Source organism: Dasypus novemcinctus, chromosome 6 (genome assembly GCF_030445035.2).
Source record: "Dasypus novemcinctus isolate mDasNov1 chromosome 6, mDasNov1.1.hap2, whole genome shotgun sequence".
Lineage (NCBI taxonomy): Eukaryota > Metazoa > Chordata > Mammalia > Cingulata > Dasypodidae > Dasypus > Dasypus novemcinctus.
Window position 1 is genome coordinate 24,021,278 of NC_080678.1, and position 16,531 is coordinate 24,037,808.

The 16,531-nt window shown below is 33.2% G+C and overlaps 1 protein-coding gene across 2 annotated transcripts in view; it reads left to right on the top strand.

The window, feature by feature from the left end:
* CCDC186 (coiled-coil domain containing 186) overlaps positions 1 to 14,697 on the top strand; it is a 45,173-nt gene extending 30,476 nt beyond the window's left edge. For both annotated transcript variants that reach the window (XM_058298353.2, XM_012525685.3), the window contains exons 10-16: positions 833 to 975; positions 3,619 to 3,874; positions 4,495 to 4,684; positions 5,809 to 5,889; positions 7,915 to 8,125; positions 9,240 to 9,459; positions 10,162 to 14,697. In XM_058298353.2, the coding sequence (XP_058154336.1) occupies positions 833 to 975; positions 3,619 to 3,874; positions 4,495 to 4,684; positions 5,809 to 5,889; positions 7,915 to 8,125; positions 9,240 to 9,459; positions 10,162 to 10,245 (1,185 nt within the window). In that variant the 3' untranslated portion in view covers positions 10,246 to 14,697. The remainder of the gene's footprint in view (positions 1 to 832; positions 976 to 3,618; positions 3,875 to 4,494; positions 4,685 to 5,808; positions 5,890 to 7,914; positions 8,126 to 9,239; positions 9,460 to 10,161) is intronic.
* Positions 14,698 to 16,531: the final 1,834 nt, after the last annotated feature.

A 16,531-nucleotide genomic window follows, 5' to 3' on the forward strand; every position in this document is an offset into this window, starting at 1 on the left:
GGAATGATAAATATTGTCTTTAATTTTGGACTCAGTCTGATTTTTCAAATGATGGGGTAAGGATATTTACACAGAAATTTTTCAAATAAAAGAAGCCAGGAGACTAGAGTAGAAATTCCCTAGCAACAAAATTGGCTCTTTTGTTGAAGTGAAAATGTCCTCTACTTCAGTTCTTTTGATTTTTTGTCAAACATACCTGTTTCACACCATATTTTTATGTTTATAATTCTTGGGCCTCTGATCTAAAGGCTATCTTATCAGCACATTATTGGAAAGATAATTGGACCTTAGAAGTATGGGTATCAAGAAAAAAAAAAGGAAGTCTTCATTTATATTTCTTAGGGGAATTTTTTTTTTCCTTCTGGGTATATTTAATTGTCTTAGACAGAATTTCAGTTTTTAACATAAGCTATCAAAGCCTTTCTGGAGTTTAGAGTCTTTACTGTAAGGACAGTATCCTTAATATGAATATGAAGGTAAAATATATCATCACTGTTGATCATTCATTTCAAAATAGGCTTTTAAATAACCACTTGAATTTGAGATCACTTAATATTTTCAAAGTGTTATTCATATACCTTCTTATTTGTTCTCCATGCCAGTTCTTTGAGGCAGAAAGGGGAGGTATCTCCCTTTACAGGTGAGGAAATAAAGACTCAGCAAGAATAAAAGGGCCATGTTAAAACTTCCATCCAGGTATACTTTCTGCATATTCTTTAAAAGTGTTTCAGAATTCAGCTTAGGTTATTAATATATAAGCCTTATTTGAAAGAATTCATAAGGAAGAAGCAAATATTGTTCGTAGTTCAACTTGGTTATGATCATTTGACAGGTGAAATGTCTAGAAGATGAACGATTAAGAACAGAAGATGAATTATCGAAATATAAAGAAATTATTAATCGCCAAAAAGCTGAAATTCATAATTTATTAGACAAAGTGAAAATTGCAGATCATATACAGGAACAGCTTCAAAGGTATAAAATGAGCATCTTCTATTTGTGCTAATCAGTAGGTTTTTAAGTTCTCTTAAGATTCTGTTTTAAATGGAACAATTGCATTAAACAAACAATTTTGTAAGTTTCCATTTACTAAGTTAAAAAAAATTTAATTCCTGTCTTCATTTGCTCTTTTTAGAATTTTATCTTCGACGTTTCCACCATGACTTCTAAAAATCAAAGTTTATATTCCTTAAACATTGGCAGAAGTAATTCATAAGATAGATTGGATTTATTTAGTCCCTCTATTCCTTAGCTTTCAAAATCTTTTGCTTATTTACAGTACTTACTTTCCTCTGAAAGGTAGAAATATATTTACATGTATTATTTATTTATTGTGGGTATGTAGCTGGAGATCAGGAGTCGATATTTCTCCTTGTAAAAGCCACTCGTGACATTACCTGGCAAAGCCTGCATTCAGGGTGATTCCAAATATCTTTTTTTCCACACTTCACCTATAACCAAGCTGCAGAATGTTGTTAAAGAAAACCTCACCATCAACCAGTTTGGTGCTGCTATCAGTTCATGGTCAGCCTCAACTGGGATCTCAATTCCCCTCTAATCCTACTGTGTGTCCTTGGTCAGAGCCTTCTCCCTTTCTTCCTAATACCTGTTCTAAAGCTTACTCATTTTGGTCCTCCCCCTTACCTTTCTACTTTTGACAGATGATTGCTACTTACTTCATAGAATGGAAGCCCTCACTTCTTTCAACTTCTTGCCATTAGTCCTGTAACTTGCCTGCCTCTGCAACCATTTTTCTTTCCTTCCCTTCTGTTACTGTGGAAGAAATGTTCCTGCTTCTTTCTGAATCTAATTATCCTCTCTACTTCTGCTGTGGATCCTATACTCTTCTGCCTTCTCAGGGTTTGTCTTGATTTAGTTCCTCTTTATCCTATATCTCTCACCTTTCTGCTGACCTTTTTTTTTCTTCCTACATTTAAATATGATTAGATCTTTAAAAAATATCAAAAGTTCATATGACCTTCCCTGCCAGCTTTTATTTTTTTCCTTCACAACCAAACTTCTTTAGAGAATCATCTGTCCTCTCATTCTGTTTCTTCATTTCCTATTTTCTTCTTCTTCTCTCTGCTACAATCTAGCTTCTACCCTACCATTTCATTAAAAAACTAATGCCTTCTTTGAATCCAGTAGACATTTCTCAGACCCAGCCTTACTGGAACTTTCAGTATCCTTTAACACCACGGAACTTAACCTTTCTCGACACTCTGGTCCTTTGACTTTGTCCTCACCCTTCTCTCCCGGTATTCCTCCCATTTTTTGGGCCACTCTGTTTAGTCTTCTCTGCAGGCTTCTCTTTTGATCCTAAAGCCCTCTATTGTTCTCATTTTACTTTACCCCTAGGTGATTCCAACTATTCCTGTAGTAGCTGCAGAACCCTCAAGTCATCATTTCATCCCTTGTCTGTTACACTATAACAAAGATGCCTCACTCCTTAACATGTCCAAAAACTGACTCATCTATTCCACCCACAAATAACCTCTCCTCTCATGTTCCCAGGATGAGTGTAACATCTACATGCCTGCCCATCCCAGGAACCTGGGAGTCAATCTTGCCTCTTCTCTCTTTCTCCCATTCATCTAGCCAGTAGATGGCTTTCAATTCTGTTTACTTTTTACATCCCTTCTGCTACAACCATAGCCCAAACCAGTATCAGATCTCATCTGGATAACTGCAAGTGTTTCTAAACTGGGTTTAGTGCTTGCTTCCCCTTGAATCCATTCCCCACACTGTGGTTAGTATAATCTTTTTAAAAAGCAAATCTGCTCATATCCTTTCAGTAATTTGCCATTGCCTCAAAGATTACCTAATAAATTCAAATGTCTTAGCATGGCTTGTGAGATCAATAGTGACTTGTCGCTTGATTCTCCCTCTGGACCCTTCTCCTTTTTCACTCTTGTGTTTCAACTATCATGAACAAATGTTTATTGATTGTCTCTTATTTACCAACCTTGTATTAGGTGCTAGTGATACAGTGCAGACCTCACCCTTATCAGTACTATCTTCTGGTATTTACAAGAAGGCATTTTCTTGTTCCCTTTCCCATGTTGGCAAGTATACTCCCTCCACCAGGAATGTATTTTGTCCCACCAGTAACTCCTGCTTTTCCTTTAGGTCAAGTGTCCTCATACTATGGCCCACCACCTGTATTTGTAAATAAAGTTGTATTTGAATATAGCCACGCTTGCTCATTGTCTATGCTGCTTTCACGCTTCATTGGCAGAGTTTAGCAGTTACAATGAAGACCATATGGCTCAAAAGCCTAAATTGTTTATTGTCTGGCCTTTTACAGGAAAAATTTGCCAGCCCAATTTTAGGTATTAGTTTAACACTAGGTCAGGTAACATGTGCTTTCAACATAAAAAATGTTTATCTCACCTCCAGTTTTCCCACTTGACTAAATGTTCTTTGTGAGCAGGGGTCATGTCAGTTTTGTTCACTTATATTCCCAGCTCTTAGTTCCTGGCATATATAACACATTCATAAATATTTGGATGAATGACTGAAAGTACCTTTATAAAGTATTTCATTAGACGAAAATTCCCAAGTGACTAATGTCTTTTAATAGTTTGATTTTTCTTAAATATAAACTTTGTTTTTTAGAGGTAAACAAGAAATTGAAAATTTGAAGGAAGAAGTGGAAAGTCTTAATTCTTTGATTAATGACCTACAAAAAGACATCGAAGGCAGTAGGAAAAGAGAATCTGAGCTACTACTATTTACAGAAAAGCTCACTAGTAAGAATGCACAGCTTCAGTCTGAATCCAATTCTTTTCAGTCACAAATTGATAAACTTTCCTGTAGTGAAAGTCAGTTGCAAAGCCAGTGTGAACAAATGAAACAGACAAATTTTAATTTGGTAAGTATAAATGTATACTTATAGTTTAAAGCAACATAGCAAGAGGCACAAATTAAATTTCCCTAACAGCATACAATTAGTGAGAGTTGATTTAAGCTCTTCTTTATTGGCTCTGACTTTCTGGTAATTTCAAATGCTGTAAGCCATGTCAGTTTTTCCTTTTGACTGAAGTAGTTTATAATAAGATTTCTCCCTGAAATGATTATATATGGTACCTCTTTTTTGAAAATAATAAAACCAGGGTTTCTGTTATTCCTAACTGAAATTACTATATATTTTTAGAAGGTACTTTAAATATCATGGGATTTTTATGGTTTCAAAATGACTTAATATTTCTAAGTTATAAGGATGTCTTTAATTTACTCAAAAATAATAATAATTTGAGACTTTGAACCAAAAATTCAGGGATCTATATCACATGTTGTTTTACATGTATAGAAAAATGTATTATTAATGCATCCCTCTGCATTGTTATATGAGAATATGAGTAACTCAAACAAAATCTAGTAGGGACTGACAATGAACAAACCTCTACTGCGAAGGACCTTGTATTTTTAGTGTTTTAAACTGAGCAATAATGGAAATAAATAGTATGATGTTGTTGTTGTTTTAATATTCAGGAAAGTAGGTTGTTAAAAGAGGAAAAACTGCAAAAAGAAGAGGTCCAGACTCTGCAAGCTGAACTCACTTGTAGACAAACAGAAGTTAAAACATTGAGTACCCAGATAGAAGAATTAAAAGATGAATTAGTAACTCAAAGACGTAAACATGCTTCCAGTATCAAGGATCTTACCAAACAACTTCAGCAAGGTATAAAATTGTTCTACACTTAGATCCTGAATGTTTTTGTTTTTTGATCATTAAGGATTTTATAGAAAAAATATATTTTACATCCAGTAACCACATTATGGTTAGAGCTATTTGTTCCTTTTAATCTATTATTGTTCTTAAACCAAATGGCTGAACTTCTTGCATTTCTGTGCTCAAGGACATTTAATAACAGAATCACAGAATTTGATAATTGGAAAGTACATTAGGGCTATAGTGTATACACTCCTTTGATTATATACTTCTGTTTGAGCAGTTGATCTCCAATTTATATGTTTATAAATTAAAAACATATACTCTATTTTGTGTACCTTAGAAAATAGAAATTTAAAAGGATATGATAAAATATGAATAGAACTTCTGATATTTTCTTCCTACACATTCCTATGAATTGTTGTGTAGCTTTTAGGGTACTGCACCCATTATTGAGACCATTGAATTAGAGACCATGGGACCTAATCATTCACCTTACATAAAACTGAGACCCAGAAAGATTATAACTAACTTAAACTCTACAATTGACAGCTAGGACTGGAGCCCTGATTTCTTTCACTTAAGAAATTTATACAATTTTCAGGTGTCTTTGCAGTGTGCTTGGGATACAAAGATAAATAAGGCATGTATTCTGACTTCTTTTTCCTCTCTGCCTTTCCTCACTGCTTTATTAGTGTTAAAATAGTGTGAAATATAGTAACAAGATCAGATACTTAGCATTTACTTAATATGAATATATTCAGATATTTGTTATAAGAATTCAGATTATTCTTATAGATGCAATTGAAGGGACATTTGAGGGGAAATGAAAGGATTTCTGGTACTACAGAGCTCTGTATTTTTCAGGGCTCATAGGTAGCATGTACACCAAAAGTTGAGTTCAGCTGTTTCATACTGCTCTTTCCTAGGTTTTGTTTTTGATCTGTATATTTCCAGATGTCATTTTATAAGAATTAAACCTTTAACCCTCCTATCTAAAGTATATATTGAAGAACTTTTATCTTGTTGTCTTTGGTATTTTTGCCTAAGTGATTTTAACAATGAAAATCAGAGATAGTGGGAGCAAATCACCATAGTAATTGTGACAAGTAATCCATTTCTTTTTCTTATAGCTCGAAGAAAATTAGATCAGGTTGAGAGTGGCAGCTATGATAAAGAAGTCAGCAGCATGGGAAGTCGTTCCAGTTCATCAGGTTAAAAAAACTAATGCTTTCAGTTGTTATTTAGCAATTGACTATAAAAGAAATTGCATTTTTCATTAAAAAAAAACTGATATGCTTTTCTTCCATTTTGAACTCTAGAAAGTTCTGGTTGTATATAATTATATTGTAAAAGATGTTTCCATTAAATAGTTAAGTTCTATCATTATCCAGGGTTTCAAGTTTGTCATCTATCTCCCTACCAACATTTTTATTTTATTTTTTATTTTTTTTTTAAAGATTTATTTATTTATTTAATTCCCCCCCTCCCCTGGTTGTCTGTTCTTGGTATCTATTTGCTGCGTCTTGTTTCTTTGTCCGCTTCTGTTGTCGTCAGCGCACGGGAAGTGTGGGTGGCGCCATTCCTGGGCAGGCTGCACTTTCTTTTCACGCTGGGCGGCTTTCCTCACGGGTGCACTCCTTGCGCGTGGGGCTCCCCCACGCGGGGGACACCCTTGCGTGGCACGGCACTCCTTGCGCGCATCAGCACTGCGCATGGCCAGCTCCACACGGGTCAAGGAGGCCCGGGGTTTGAACCGCGGACCTCCCATATGGTAGACAGATGCCCTAACCACTGGGCCAAAGTCCGTTTCCCCCAACATTTTTCTTAGTTGCTGCTTTATTCTGTCCAACAACTTCCTCTTTTATTTTAAAAATTTGTATTTGTGTCCATGTATATGGAGAGATTTCTTATAGTATGCTTTCTCTTTTTCTCTACTTTTATAGTTGTTTTTACACCTGAGAACTAATGAAATGATCATCATTATATATCAAATTTTCTACATATATATATTTTAAGTACTTTAAAACTTTTAGCTTTTCTCATAATAAATATGCCTAAGGTCTAAAGTGAATTTTAAAATGAGTAGAGTCTATAAAATTACCATTTATTCCACTGTGAAAATGATTATTAACAAAACATCAGTGTTCTTCTAAAGCTGTTTTATTTTTAATAGTATGTGATAACATTATTTTTGGAATGGCAAGAACCTTGGTAAGCACTTTAAACATATTATTTACTCCGCAAAACAGCCATGCAATGTAGGTTTTATAATTCCCATTTACAGATGAGGAGACCAATATTCAGAGTAGTTAAGTGATTTGCCCAAAATCTGCAGTGACAGAACTCTCCAACTCCACAGTCCTTGCATGCTCCACTACACCATAGGGCCTCTCAGGAGTTGCACATTAGGAAACAAAATTATTATCAGTTGTTACAATATATGGAAGAATTATGTAGTAGAAAGAATGTGAGCTTTTAAATTATAGATAAGTATTTAGACCCAGCTCTATCATTTATTTGTTGTACGACTTTGGTTAAGATATATGTCACTTCTCTTAAATATGTAAAATAGGATTGAAAAAAAAAATCCTTGTAGGGATAAGAGGATCAGAAATTCTTCTCACTGATATAGATAAAAATAATAGCTGCACTTAACATAGTGCTTACTATGTACTAGCCATTTTTCTAAAGACTTCACATATATTAACCCATTTAAATTAGGATAATAATCCTATAACGTAAATAATATTATTCCCATTTTAAGATGAAGTAACCAAGGCACAGATGGTTAAATAACTTTGTCCAAAGTCACAAAGTCACTTAAATGGAGGAAAAGGACTTGAACCTAGGCAGATTGGCTCCAGAGCTTAACTACTATATTCTCTTCTATTTTTTCTTTCTCTTAGTTTTTGTTTTGTTTTTGTTTTTTGTTTTTTTCTATTACTCCTTTTATGGTTTAATTTTGGGCTAACTGCAGACTTGTTACTCTGACTTTTTCTTGATTTCCTTGTTTATTCCCACTTCCTCATACTGTTCCTGAGAGTCATAATAGGTCCTTTTGATACCTTTGTCAACAATGTATTCAAAAACAAAAACTCAGGCCAGCTATGACCTATTTTGGGTTCTGTACCCACCTCTGTTAGATTGAATATTTGAACACAAAACTGAAATGAATAATATTTATGAGCTAAGAAATGACTGTAGTCTAACATCTAATGTGACTTTTTTGTCTTCAGGGTCCCTTAATGTTCGAAGCAGTGCAGAAGATCGATCGCCAGAAAATACTGGGTCCTCAGTAGCTGTGGATAACTTTCCAGAAGTAGACAAGGCTATGCTGATTGAAAGGATAGTAAGGCTGCAAAAAGCACATGCTAGGAAGAATGAAAAGATAGAATTTATGGAGGACCACATAAAACAATTGGTGGAAGAAATTAGGAAAAAAACAAAGTATGTATTATAATGATAGCATAATCCATGTTCAAAATAACATTGTCCATAAGATAATGTTTGCAAATTAATTATATCAAGAACCTACCTTTCAAAACATTGTTAATTATAGTTATTCAGTTCCCCATCTTTTTTTTTAATCTAGCTTTTTGGAAATAGGTGAATAAAGCACAGGTCTTTCTTTTAAGGCAATATAGAATTCAGTAAACATTAATTTTCTTTTTATAGTACTAAAATAATTTTAGACTTTTTAAAGAAGGTGGTGGTCTACTTAGCTTGGTTGCTTTATATTTTTATGATTGTGGCTCCAAGAGGTATATGTGGTTGCGAGTTTGTTTTCCTGTTGAGTGTAGGACATGGTGAGGTAATTTATTGGGCCCCTTCTAAATATGAGTTACTGTGCTTGTTGGTTTATAATAGCTTGTTGAAGCCTTACAACTACTCATTGAGAGGGTAGGTTCTGTAATTTTGCAGATGAGTTAGTAGGGGCTCATGCCAAATAACTAAATGTTCCAGGGTCATCACTTGTCCTGTAAGTGACCCATTTAGAGCTAGAGATCCAAACCTCCAGATCTCACTAGCTCCAGAGCCTCTGCTGCACCAAGTTTCTTTCACAAATACTATCTGTATTCAAATAAGAGTTTTATTTTTAATGCGGGGTTTTACCGGTGACACTTGAATTTTTAGTTTGAAATAATTTTAAGACTCATGGAAAGTTTACCCATGAATTGTAAAAGAAAATGTAAAATGCATTTTTAAGTTTAAAAACAGGAAAGTAGAAAATTTTAACAAATCTGAGCAATAAAGAAATTGTCCAACTGTTTTGATAAAAATAATAAGGGAAGAAATAGAAAAGCAGTGTTTATATGTTTTTAATCTAAACACCATGTTAGAACAAAAATAGAATCATTTAAGAAACCATCTTACTAAAAATAGAAAATTCCTTTCTTTTTCAGTATAGTTCTATTATTAACCTAATAGGTATTTATTTTATGTTAATCATCTTTATGCCTTTGATTAGTTGACTCTTGAAAAGACCAATAACTTTAATTCTCTATTGTAAAACCGCAGTTTACAAGTATCAGTACACAACTTGTAATGTTTGGTTTTGCAGAATAATTCAGAGTTACATTTTACGGGAAGAATCAGGTACACTTTCTTCAGAAGCATCTGATTTTAACAAAGTCCGCTTAAGTCGACGGGGTGGCATCATGGCATCTCTGTATACATCTCATCCAGCTGATAGCGGTTTAACATTGGAACTTTCTCTGGAGATCAACCGAAAATTACAGGCTGTTTTAGAAGATACATTATTAAAAAATATTACTTTGAAGGTATTTGTATTTCTTGTTTACTTATCAACCAGTAAACATGTTAAAATAGTGTATCTTTCCTGGTTTGATCCAGCACATAGTTGAACTGTTTCTGTAACACAGGTGGCCATTTAGAGATAAAATTTTTGTGTTTTTCTCTTTTTGAAAAATGCAATTTTTTTAACCAGTGAGGAAAAATGAATTGAGAAAAATCAGTTTCATTATTGGATAGACGCTAAGACGAGTTGTTTACTTTGGGACTAGCTTCATTTTTAAAAGAACCTGAGATTAACAAATGGGTAAACTCTGACATGTTATAATTAAATGTAATTAACTGCTGACATGTGATGGTTTTAAGATTGAGACACTTATTTTGTAATGTTATTTTCCAGCTTTATTTTTTGAAGCTATTTTCTGTCCTAACAATTCCATTTTTGCTTGGAACTTGATAGTTAATAATGGACTTAAAAATAATTCTTAAAGTCTAGAAAGTAATAATTTTATGCACTAAAAATTGCTATAACCTTAGGGTTAAATGTGCCTCTGAAAAGGACAGGGCTACTTCAGTAAAAACAAGTGTGTGCCTAGTTTGTCTTAAGAGTATTTAAAACTAACCCATCTTTCAGTTTCCAATTTTTAGGCAAAAATAGTTCAAGATGACTCTTCTTATTTATTATACTTAGTAGTTCTCTTTTCTCTTCCCTTTTTTTCCATTTATAAAAGGAAAATCTACAGACACTTGGAACAGAAATAGAACATCTTATTAAACACCAACATGAACTGGAACAGAGGACAAAGAAAATCTAACTCAGCCTAAACAGACAAAAGCCACCCAAGGACAGGTGCTGCTAACAAGCATTGTTGGAAACTTTCCCCTGCTTTTTGTGTCAGCCAGTAAAACATTTGTTTTGTTTCATCTGTACAAAAAGTATCCTATTATAATAGGAATGCATTGCTGTGTATACTGTAAGAATGTAAGCTTTGATGGCATTTGTTTTTGTATGGTGTAATACAACAGCCTGTTATTGAATTAAAAAAAAACTTAATTTGCTAACAGTCATATGAAGTGCTGACGATTGTTAAAAAGGGCTTATAAAAAACCCTTTTTCATATTTCTTTCCTTTAAAATATATGTCAAAAATGTTTCAGCTTTTAAAAGTATGCATGAAAAGACCCGTATTAATCATTCAGTAATAATATGCTCTTCCTCCAACATCAAGAAAACTAAAGAAATGATAAAATTTCTAATAGTTTGAAATTCTGGTTGTAACATTTGATGGTGTTTTAGGGATGCATATGAGCACTTAAATCTTTTAATTGTAATTTTAGTTTTTTGAAAGCTAAATTCACTAGAAAAGCTAGATATTGGTAACCAGCAATGATCAGGCATTGTCATGCCTCTGTCAGATATCTGTTAGGTACTTCCTTTTTAATGTTCATGACTTATAGTGTAAAATATTTTTTCAGTTTGATTGAGTTAATAGTTGAATTTTTAAATCTTTAGTTATATAAAATAAGGTTTTAAGTAACGTTTATTTAAAAAATTACTGGTGGATTTCAGTTATTTTTCTGAAGTCTGGATCTAATCATTAGAACAGAAAGATGAATAATCAGCTCTTTGAAACTGAAATGCATTATTTTTGCTGACATCAAATGTAAAGATAAATGTAATAGTATTTAAGATATTTATAAAGCACCAGTTCCCATGAGAAATCAGCATATAACACTGTAAACTGTTTCATTTGAGCACCATTCTTTACTTTGATATATATTTTAGTGGAATAATCATACAGTTCCCCAAAATGTGATATATTTTTTTTTGTTTAATATGCAAAATAATTACATCTCCATAACCAAAGGAATTTTGGAGCCAAATTTATGGATCTTTTCAGATTTTTACATTATTTAAGATGTACACTTAAAAGATACCTGTCAGTCATTGTATCAGTATTAGTCATTGATCAAAGTTAGTCATTTTTTCTACCTCTTATAATTTCTCACCTATTATGGTTTCTGCATGTGATTTTCCATATTTCATTATATTCAGATCATTTCAATAATATGATACCTTGGCCCTGTGTAATATTGCAGCAAGCTTCATTTTACTCTTAACTTTTTATTATGAAATGTTTTAAACTTACAAGTCAGAGAAACTCAACATATCCAGCCCTCAGATACCCAGAACCACCAATTTTAAAATTTTGCCACCTTTGCAGTATCATTCTCTGTCTGTTCTATTTATCTATTTATCTGCAAATTTGACAGTAGATTACACACATCATATTCCTTGAACACATAATCCTTTCATGTACATTTCCTATGAACAAGAATATTCACTTGTATAATCACCTTAAGTGCAGTTATGAAGAAAAGAAATTTAACATTGATACGAAGCTTACAGTGTATAATCCAATGTTTTCTTATGTCCTAATAGTGTTCTTTTGAGCTTTTTCTCTTCCCTTCGATCCCATCCAGTATCATTTGTTGCATATTATTGTAATTTTCTCTTTAGTTTCTCTTTTTTTTAAATTTGACAACATATATACAACATAAATCTTCCCATCGAAATCCCCCCCAAACCCACCATTCAATGGAATTAATCACATTCACAGTGTTGCAGTAGCCTCACCACCATCCAGTAATAGAACTTTTCCCTTCACCCCAAAGAAAAATTGTTTCTACATGTATTTTGCATTAATTCCCCGTTGCCCCTACTTCCCATCCCAGTAACCAATACTTTCTGTCTCTCTGAGTTTGTGTAGTCTCTCATTTTCTTCATGGTCACCGTGGAGAACAAGCCTCATTTTTGTTTTGGGTTTTATATTTTTGTAGCCTTTTTTCTCCCCTTAAGTAAGTTTTGGGGTGATGGATTAACAGCCTTCAAAGAATTGTATGGGCTCTACAAGTTGGACTCAATGTCCCTTTAATGTGTTTTAGCATTTTCCTAATCAACTTTAACATGTTGTTTAAGAAGATAATGTATTTTATTAAGGATTAGATGATTCCATGTGGTATCTTATTTTTCTGTGTATTGAGTTACATGTTTTCATCCAAAAAAAAAAAAATCATTTCAGAATGAAAATATAAGTTCAAAGAAGTTTTATTTCTAAAATAGTTGTAAAAGCATTAGTCTTACTATGTGCTTGCATTTTTTTTTTACCACTAATAATTTATCAAAATAAAATGAGGGTAAGTGCAATCAAATTTCTTTGTTTCTAGGCATACTATCAATACTCCTGAAGACTACTTAGAGTAGCTAACATAATTAATTTGTCTGGCTTCTTATGTGGTATAGATTCATAAACTACAATACTTATTTTCTTCTCTAAGACACATATATACTAGACCACAAAATGATTAGATCCATAGGGTCTTTTGTCTATACACTTTTAAATCTCTCTATATATACACATTTATTAAAGACAAAAATGGAACAATCTAGTATTAACATTAGTGACATCATCCACTTGAAGAAGTTTAATGATGAAACAATTTCAGAAAAATTATAAAACATATTTTGACTGTAGTGTATTGTTACCTTCCCTTCCCCCCAAATATAAGAAACTAAGGAAGTCTTGAAGATAATGCTTTATTTTCCTTTTGTTCTTCTGTATTTACTGTATCCTTTTGTATTTGGATCAAGATAGCAAAATAATGGACAAAAATGTGTGTATGCATATATATCAGATATTTCTGTACTGATTCACAAACAACTCCCAAAACAAGGATTTAGAGGGTCTTGCTATATTAAATATATGAAGAGAAAAATAGAGTATCTGGAAAAGGAAAATGGTCTGGATAAATGTGAGATCTGGGGGAAATTTTATTTATGTTCATTATATTCTTAATTGTATGCATCAAAACTTTTCTTAGTCAGATAACAATATTTTGTTTTCTTTGAGAAGGAAACGATGTATCTTTGTGTGCATATGTGTACCCTTCACATGGTTTTAATTTCAAAGTGAACTCTCTTACTGTGACTCCCTTTGTCCCATACCACTTCAAACTTTAGCCTGTTAAGTTTTAAGGATTGAAAATAGTGGGGTTTGGGCAGAAGAATGAGATTGTACCTTGTTTTCTTGGTTAAGTTTTGATTTCTTTTTATTTTCATAACCATTTAAAACGATTAGGCTTGGATTTTATCAGACTCCTGACATCTATTCATTTAGTAAGCACATTTATTGAGCACCTACTATTGCCAGGCACCATACAAGAAGTTGTGATTTTACTGGTGAACAGACCAGAAAGAGCAGTTCTCCCACATCTGGAACCTTATGCTCTGGTGAAAGCCATGAGGCAGCAGGATCTGATCTGTGATTCTCTGCAACTGACAGTCCCTTGTAAGCAGGCTGGGGAAGGGGTTAATCTGTGTATGCAAGGAGATGGCCAGAAATCTCGGGCAGACATGAAGCTTTGGAGAAATGAATTCTTGCTGAGATATGCTAAGAGCAGATTGCTGTTTTCATGATGGTTTTTTACATTTCCTAACTTCACAGCTTGAGGTTTAATTAACTTTTTAGGAAAAAGGAAAAAATACCCAAAGACCATAAAATGGCATTCGATTTTTGCCATTTTAGTAAATTATTAATGCCTTTGTTATGCTCATAAAGATAAATCATCTTATGTTGTCATATGTGTTTCTAAACTTTGTTTTGCAATATAAATTGTTTTCTAAAACTTTTTATTGTAAATTTAGACCAAGATTTACCAGTAGAAGAAAAAAATTAGAAACCATTAATATTGTAAATGTTATATATGCCACCCTGGGAAAATATTTTTATAAATCAGATTGTCATTCAGTATAATTAATTTGCCTTATGAATGTTAAGTAACCTATTTTTCAATAACCTTTAAAAAAATAAATTCTTTTTGACACTAACATTGTTAATTTTTAACTAGTAACAGTTGGTGGCACTAGAAACCTGAACTTTTTCCAGGCTGAACAAGAGAAATGAAAAAGTATCCAAGCAAAGAATTTTCAGGAAAATAACAGACAAGAGACATACTTGTATATTAAAGATATATTTTTCTTCTGGAATGGAATTCTTTTTAAAAATGCATATGGCTGTCCATTTTGACTGTAGTAATGAAACTTGTTTATCTTCCAAAGTTCATGTATATGTATGTACATTGTACAGATAACCTTTGATTATACTGTTAATTTTGTAAATATGTTTCTGTATGAAATTAAGGTTTTCAAGAGGATTCTATGTATATATTGTACTTATTAAATAGGTAATACCTGTTATACCAATTTTATTTAATGGCATCTTTGACGATTTGTTTACATACACCATTTGCCAGACAGAATGATTCTCCAGAATGCTGGCCAGGATGATTCACATTGTTTGAATTTTCTTTTTAAAACCAAACTGGAAATTTTTTCTTTCCATATTTGTCTATATCCAAAACCAGTTACGGATTTGATGTCAATGAAGTTCAATGTCAGGGTGTACTTTAACATTTTTTAACAATTATAACAAAAAGTTGGCCTTCTGAAAAAGGGCTCTAGGCCCGAGGCTCTATTTTCTTTCAGATGCAAACTAGCATTTTAAGAGTAATTGTCAGATATAAATATGTACTATATTGTTTTTGTCTTCTAAGAATGTTTTCCTTTTGAAATGATTATGAAGCATCCTTAAAAAGACAAACAAGTTCTCAAGGGAATGGCTTGAGAACTTGGGAATGGCTACTAATTAACTACTTTGGATGAGGCCCAGGACAACTCTGAGGTGGAAACTGAAACCCAAAGTAATTTTTACAAGAAAATTATTAGAAATTGCTAGGAATTTGTTGAGCTGGAATTTGAATCCAAAGTGGGTACTTCTTTCATTATCTATGCAGCCTCCCTACAGTCAGAAGTTCTCATACCTCAGTAAGTTGTTTAAAGTCATACTTAGGTTCTATTTTTATACATGAATATGGTTTAAACAAAAAGACCCATCTATCCCTTTAAAGATGCATGTGCTGTGAGTGTGCAGTTTAATAGTCTCTGAGTTAAAGATTAGGTGTTTCTCATTCTCTCTGATTGTCTTTTGACTTCGCCCTTCCTCTGACTCCAATCAGAGAAGAGAAATAAAATCAGTCATTTTATTGCCTCTTAGTAAAGGTTTGGTGGGGGACTCACAGTTGATCATATTATAATTTTCTTGACAGTCTGGGCACCAAGTTGTTTCTTACGTTTTTTCATTATCTATAGGAATACCCTGTCGATGACTTTAACAGAGATTCCCTTTCCCTGCTACAGCTCCATCTAAGGCAACCAGAGAACAGTGAGGGCTGGAAAGTGCTCTGGACTTGGACTTGGACTTGTATGACCCCACCTTGCCACTTACTGTGAACCTTTAGACAAGTCACCTTACCTCTTTTGGCTCGTTTTCTCCTTTGTAAAATGGGGAAGAGAAAAACCTATGTTGCAGAGCTGTTCTGAAGACTAACGGCATGGGGAAAGTACTTTGCAAACTACAAAGCTCTGAGATATAAACATGATTTTTAGCTAAATTTTAAAAATTTGTTTTTAAAATACTTCTATAAAAATGTTGAAAGATACATATGTGTGTACTGTAAAAATTGTTGCTCTAATAGAACAGTATTTATAGCAAAGTGAAAAAAAAAATGCTGTTCTGTACATAGCCACATATATGTGTTAAAGAGAAAGTTCTGAATGAATACAAACCAAACTCAACAATGGTTTCCCCTGAGGAATGGTAGGCTTTCATTTTTCACTTTATATTAATCTGTTAAATTTTTTTTCAGTGAGTATGTACTATTTTTTTACTATGGCTAATTTTTAAAATTTTATTCTAAGAATCTTATCCCATGCCTGGCACTAACTATAGGACTGCATAGTAAAAGATAAGGGGGGTGGGGAGTGGTTTTAGTTTGCTAAGGGGCTGCCATTGCAAAGTACCAGAAATGTGTTGGCTTTTATAAAGGATTTATTTGGAGTAAAAGTGAACAGTTCCAAAGCCACGACATGTCCAACTCGAGGCACCATTAGAGGTGCTTTCTTCATCAAAGTCAGCTGCCATGTTTTGAAGCAAGATGGTTGATGATCTCTGCCTGGTCTCTGCATTCCCCTCCTGGATTCCTC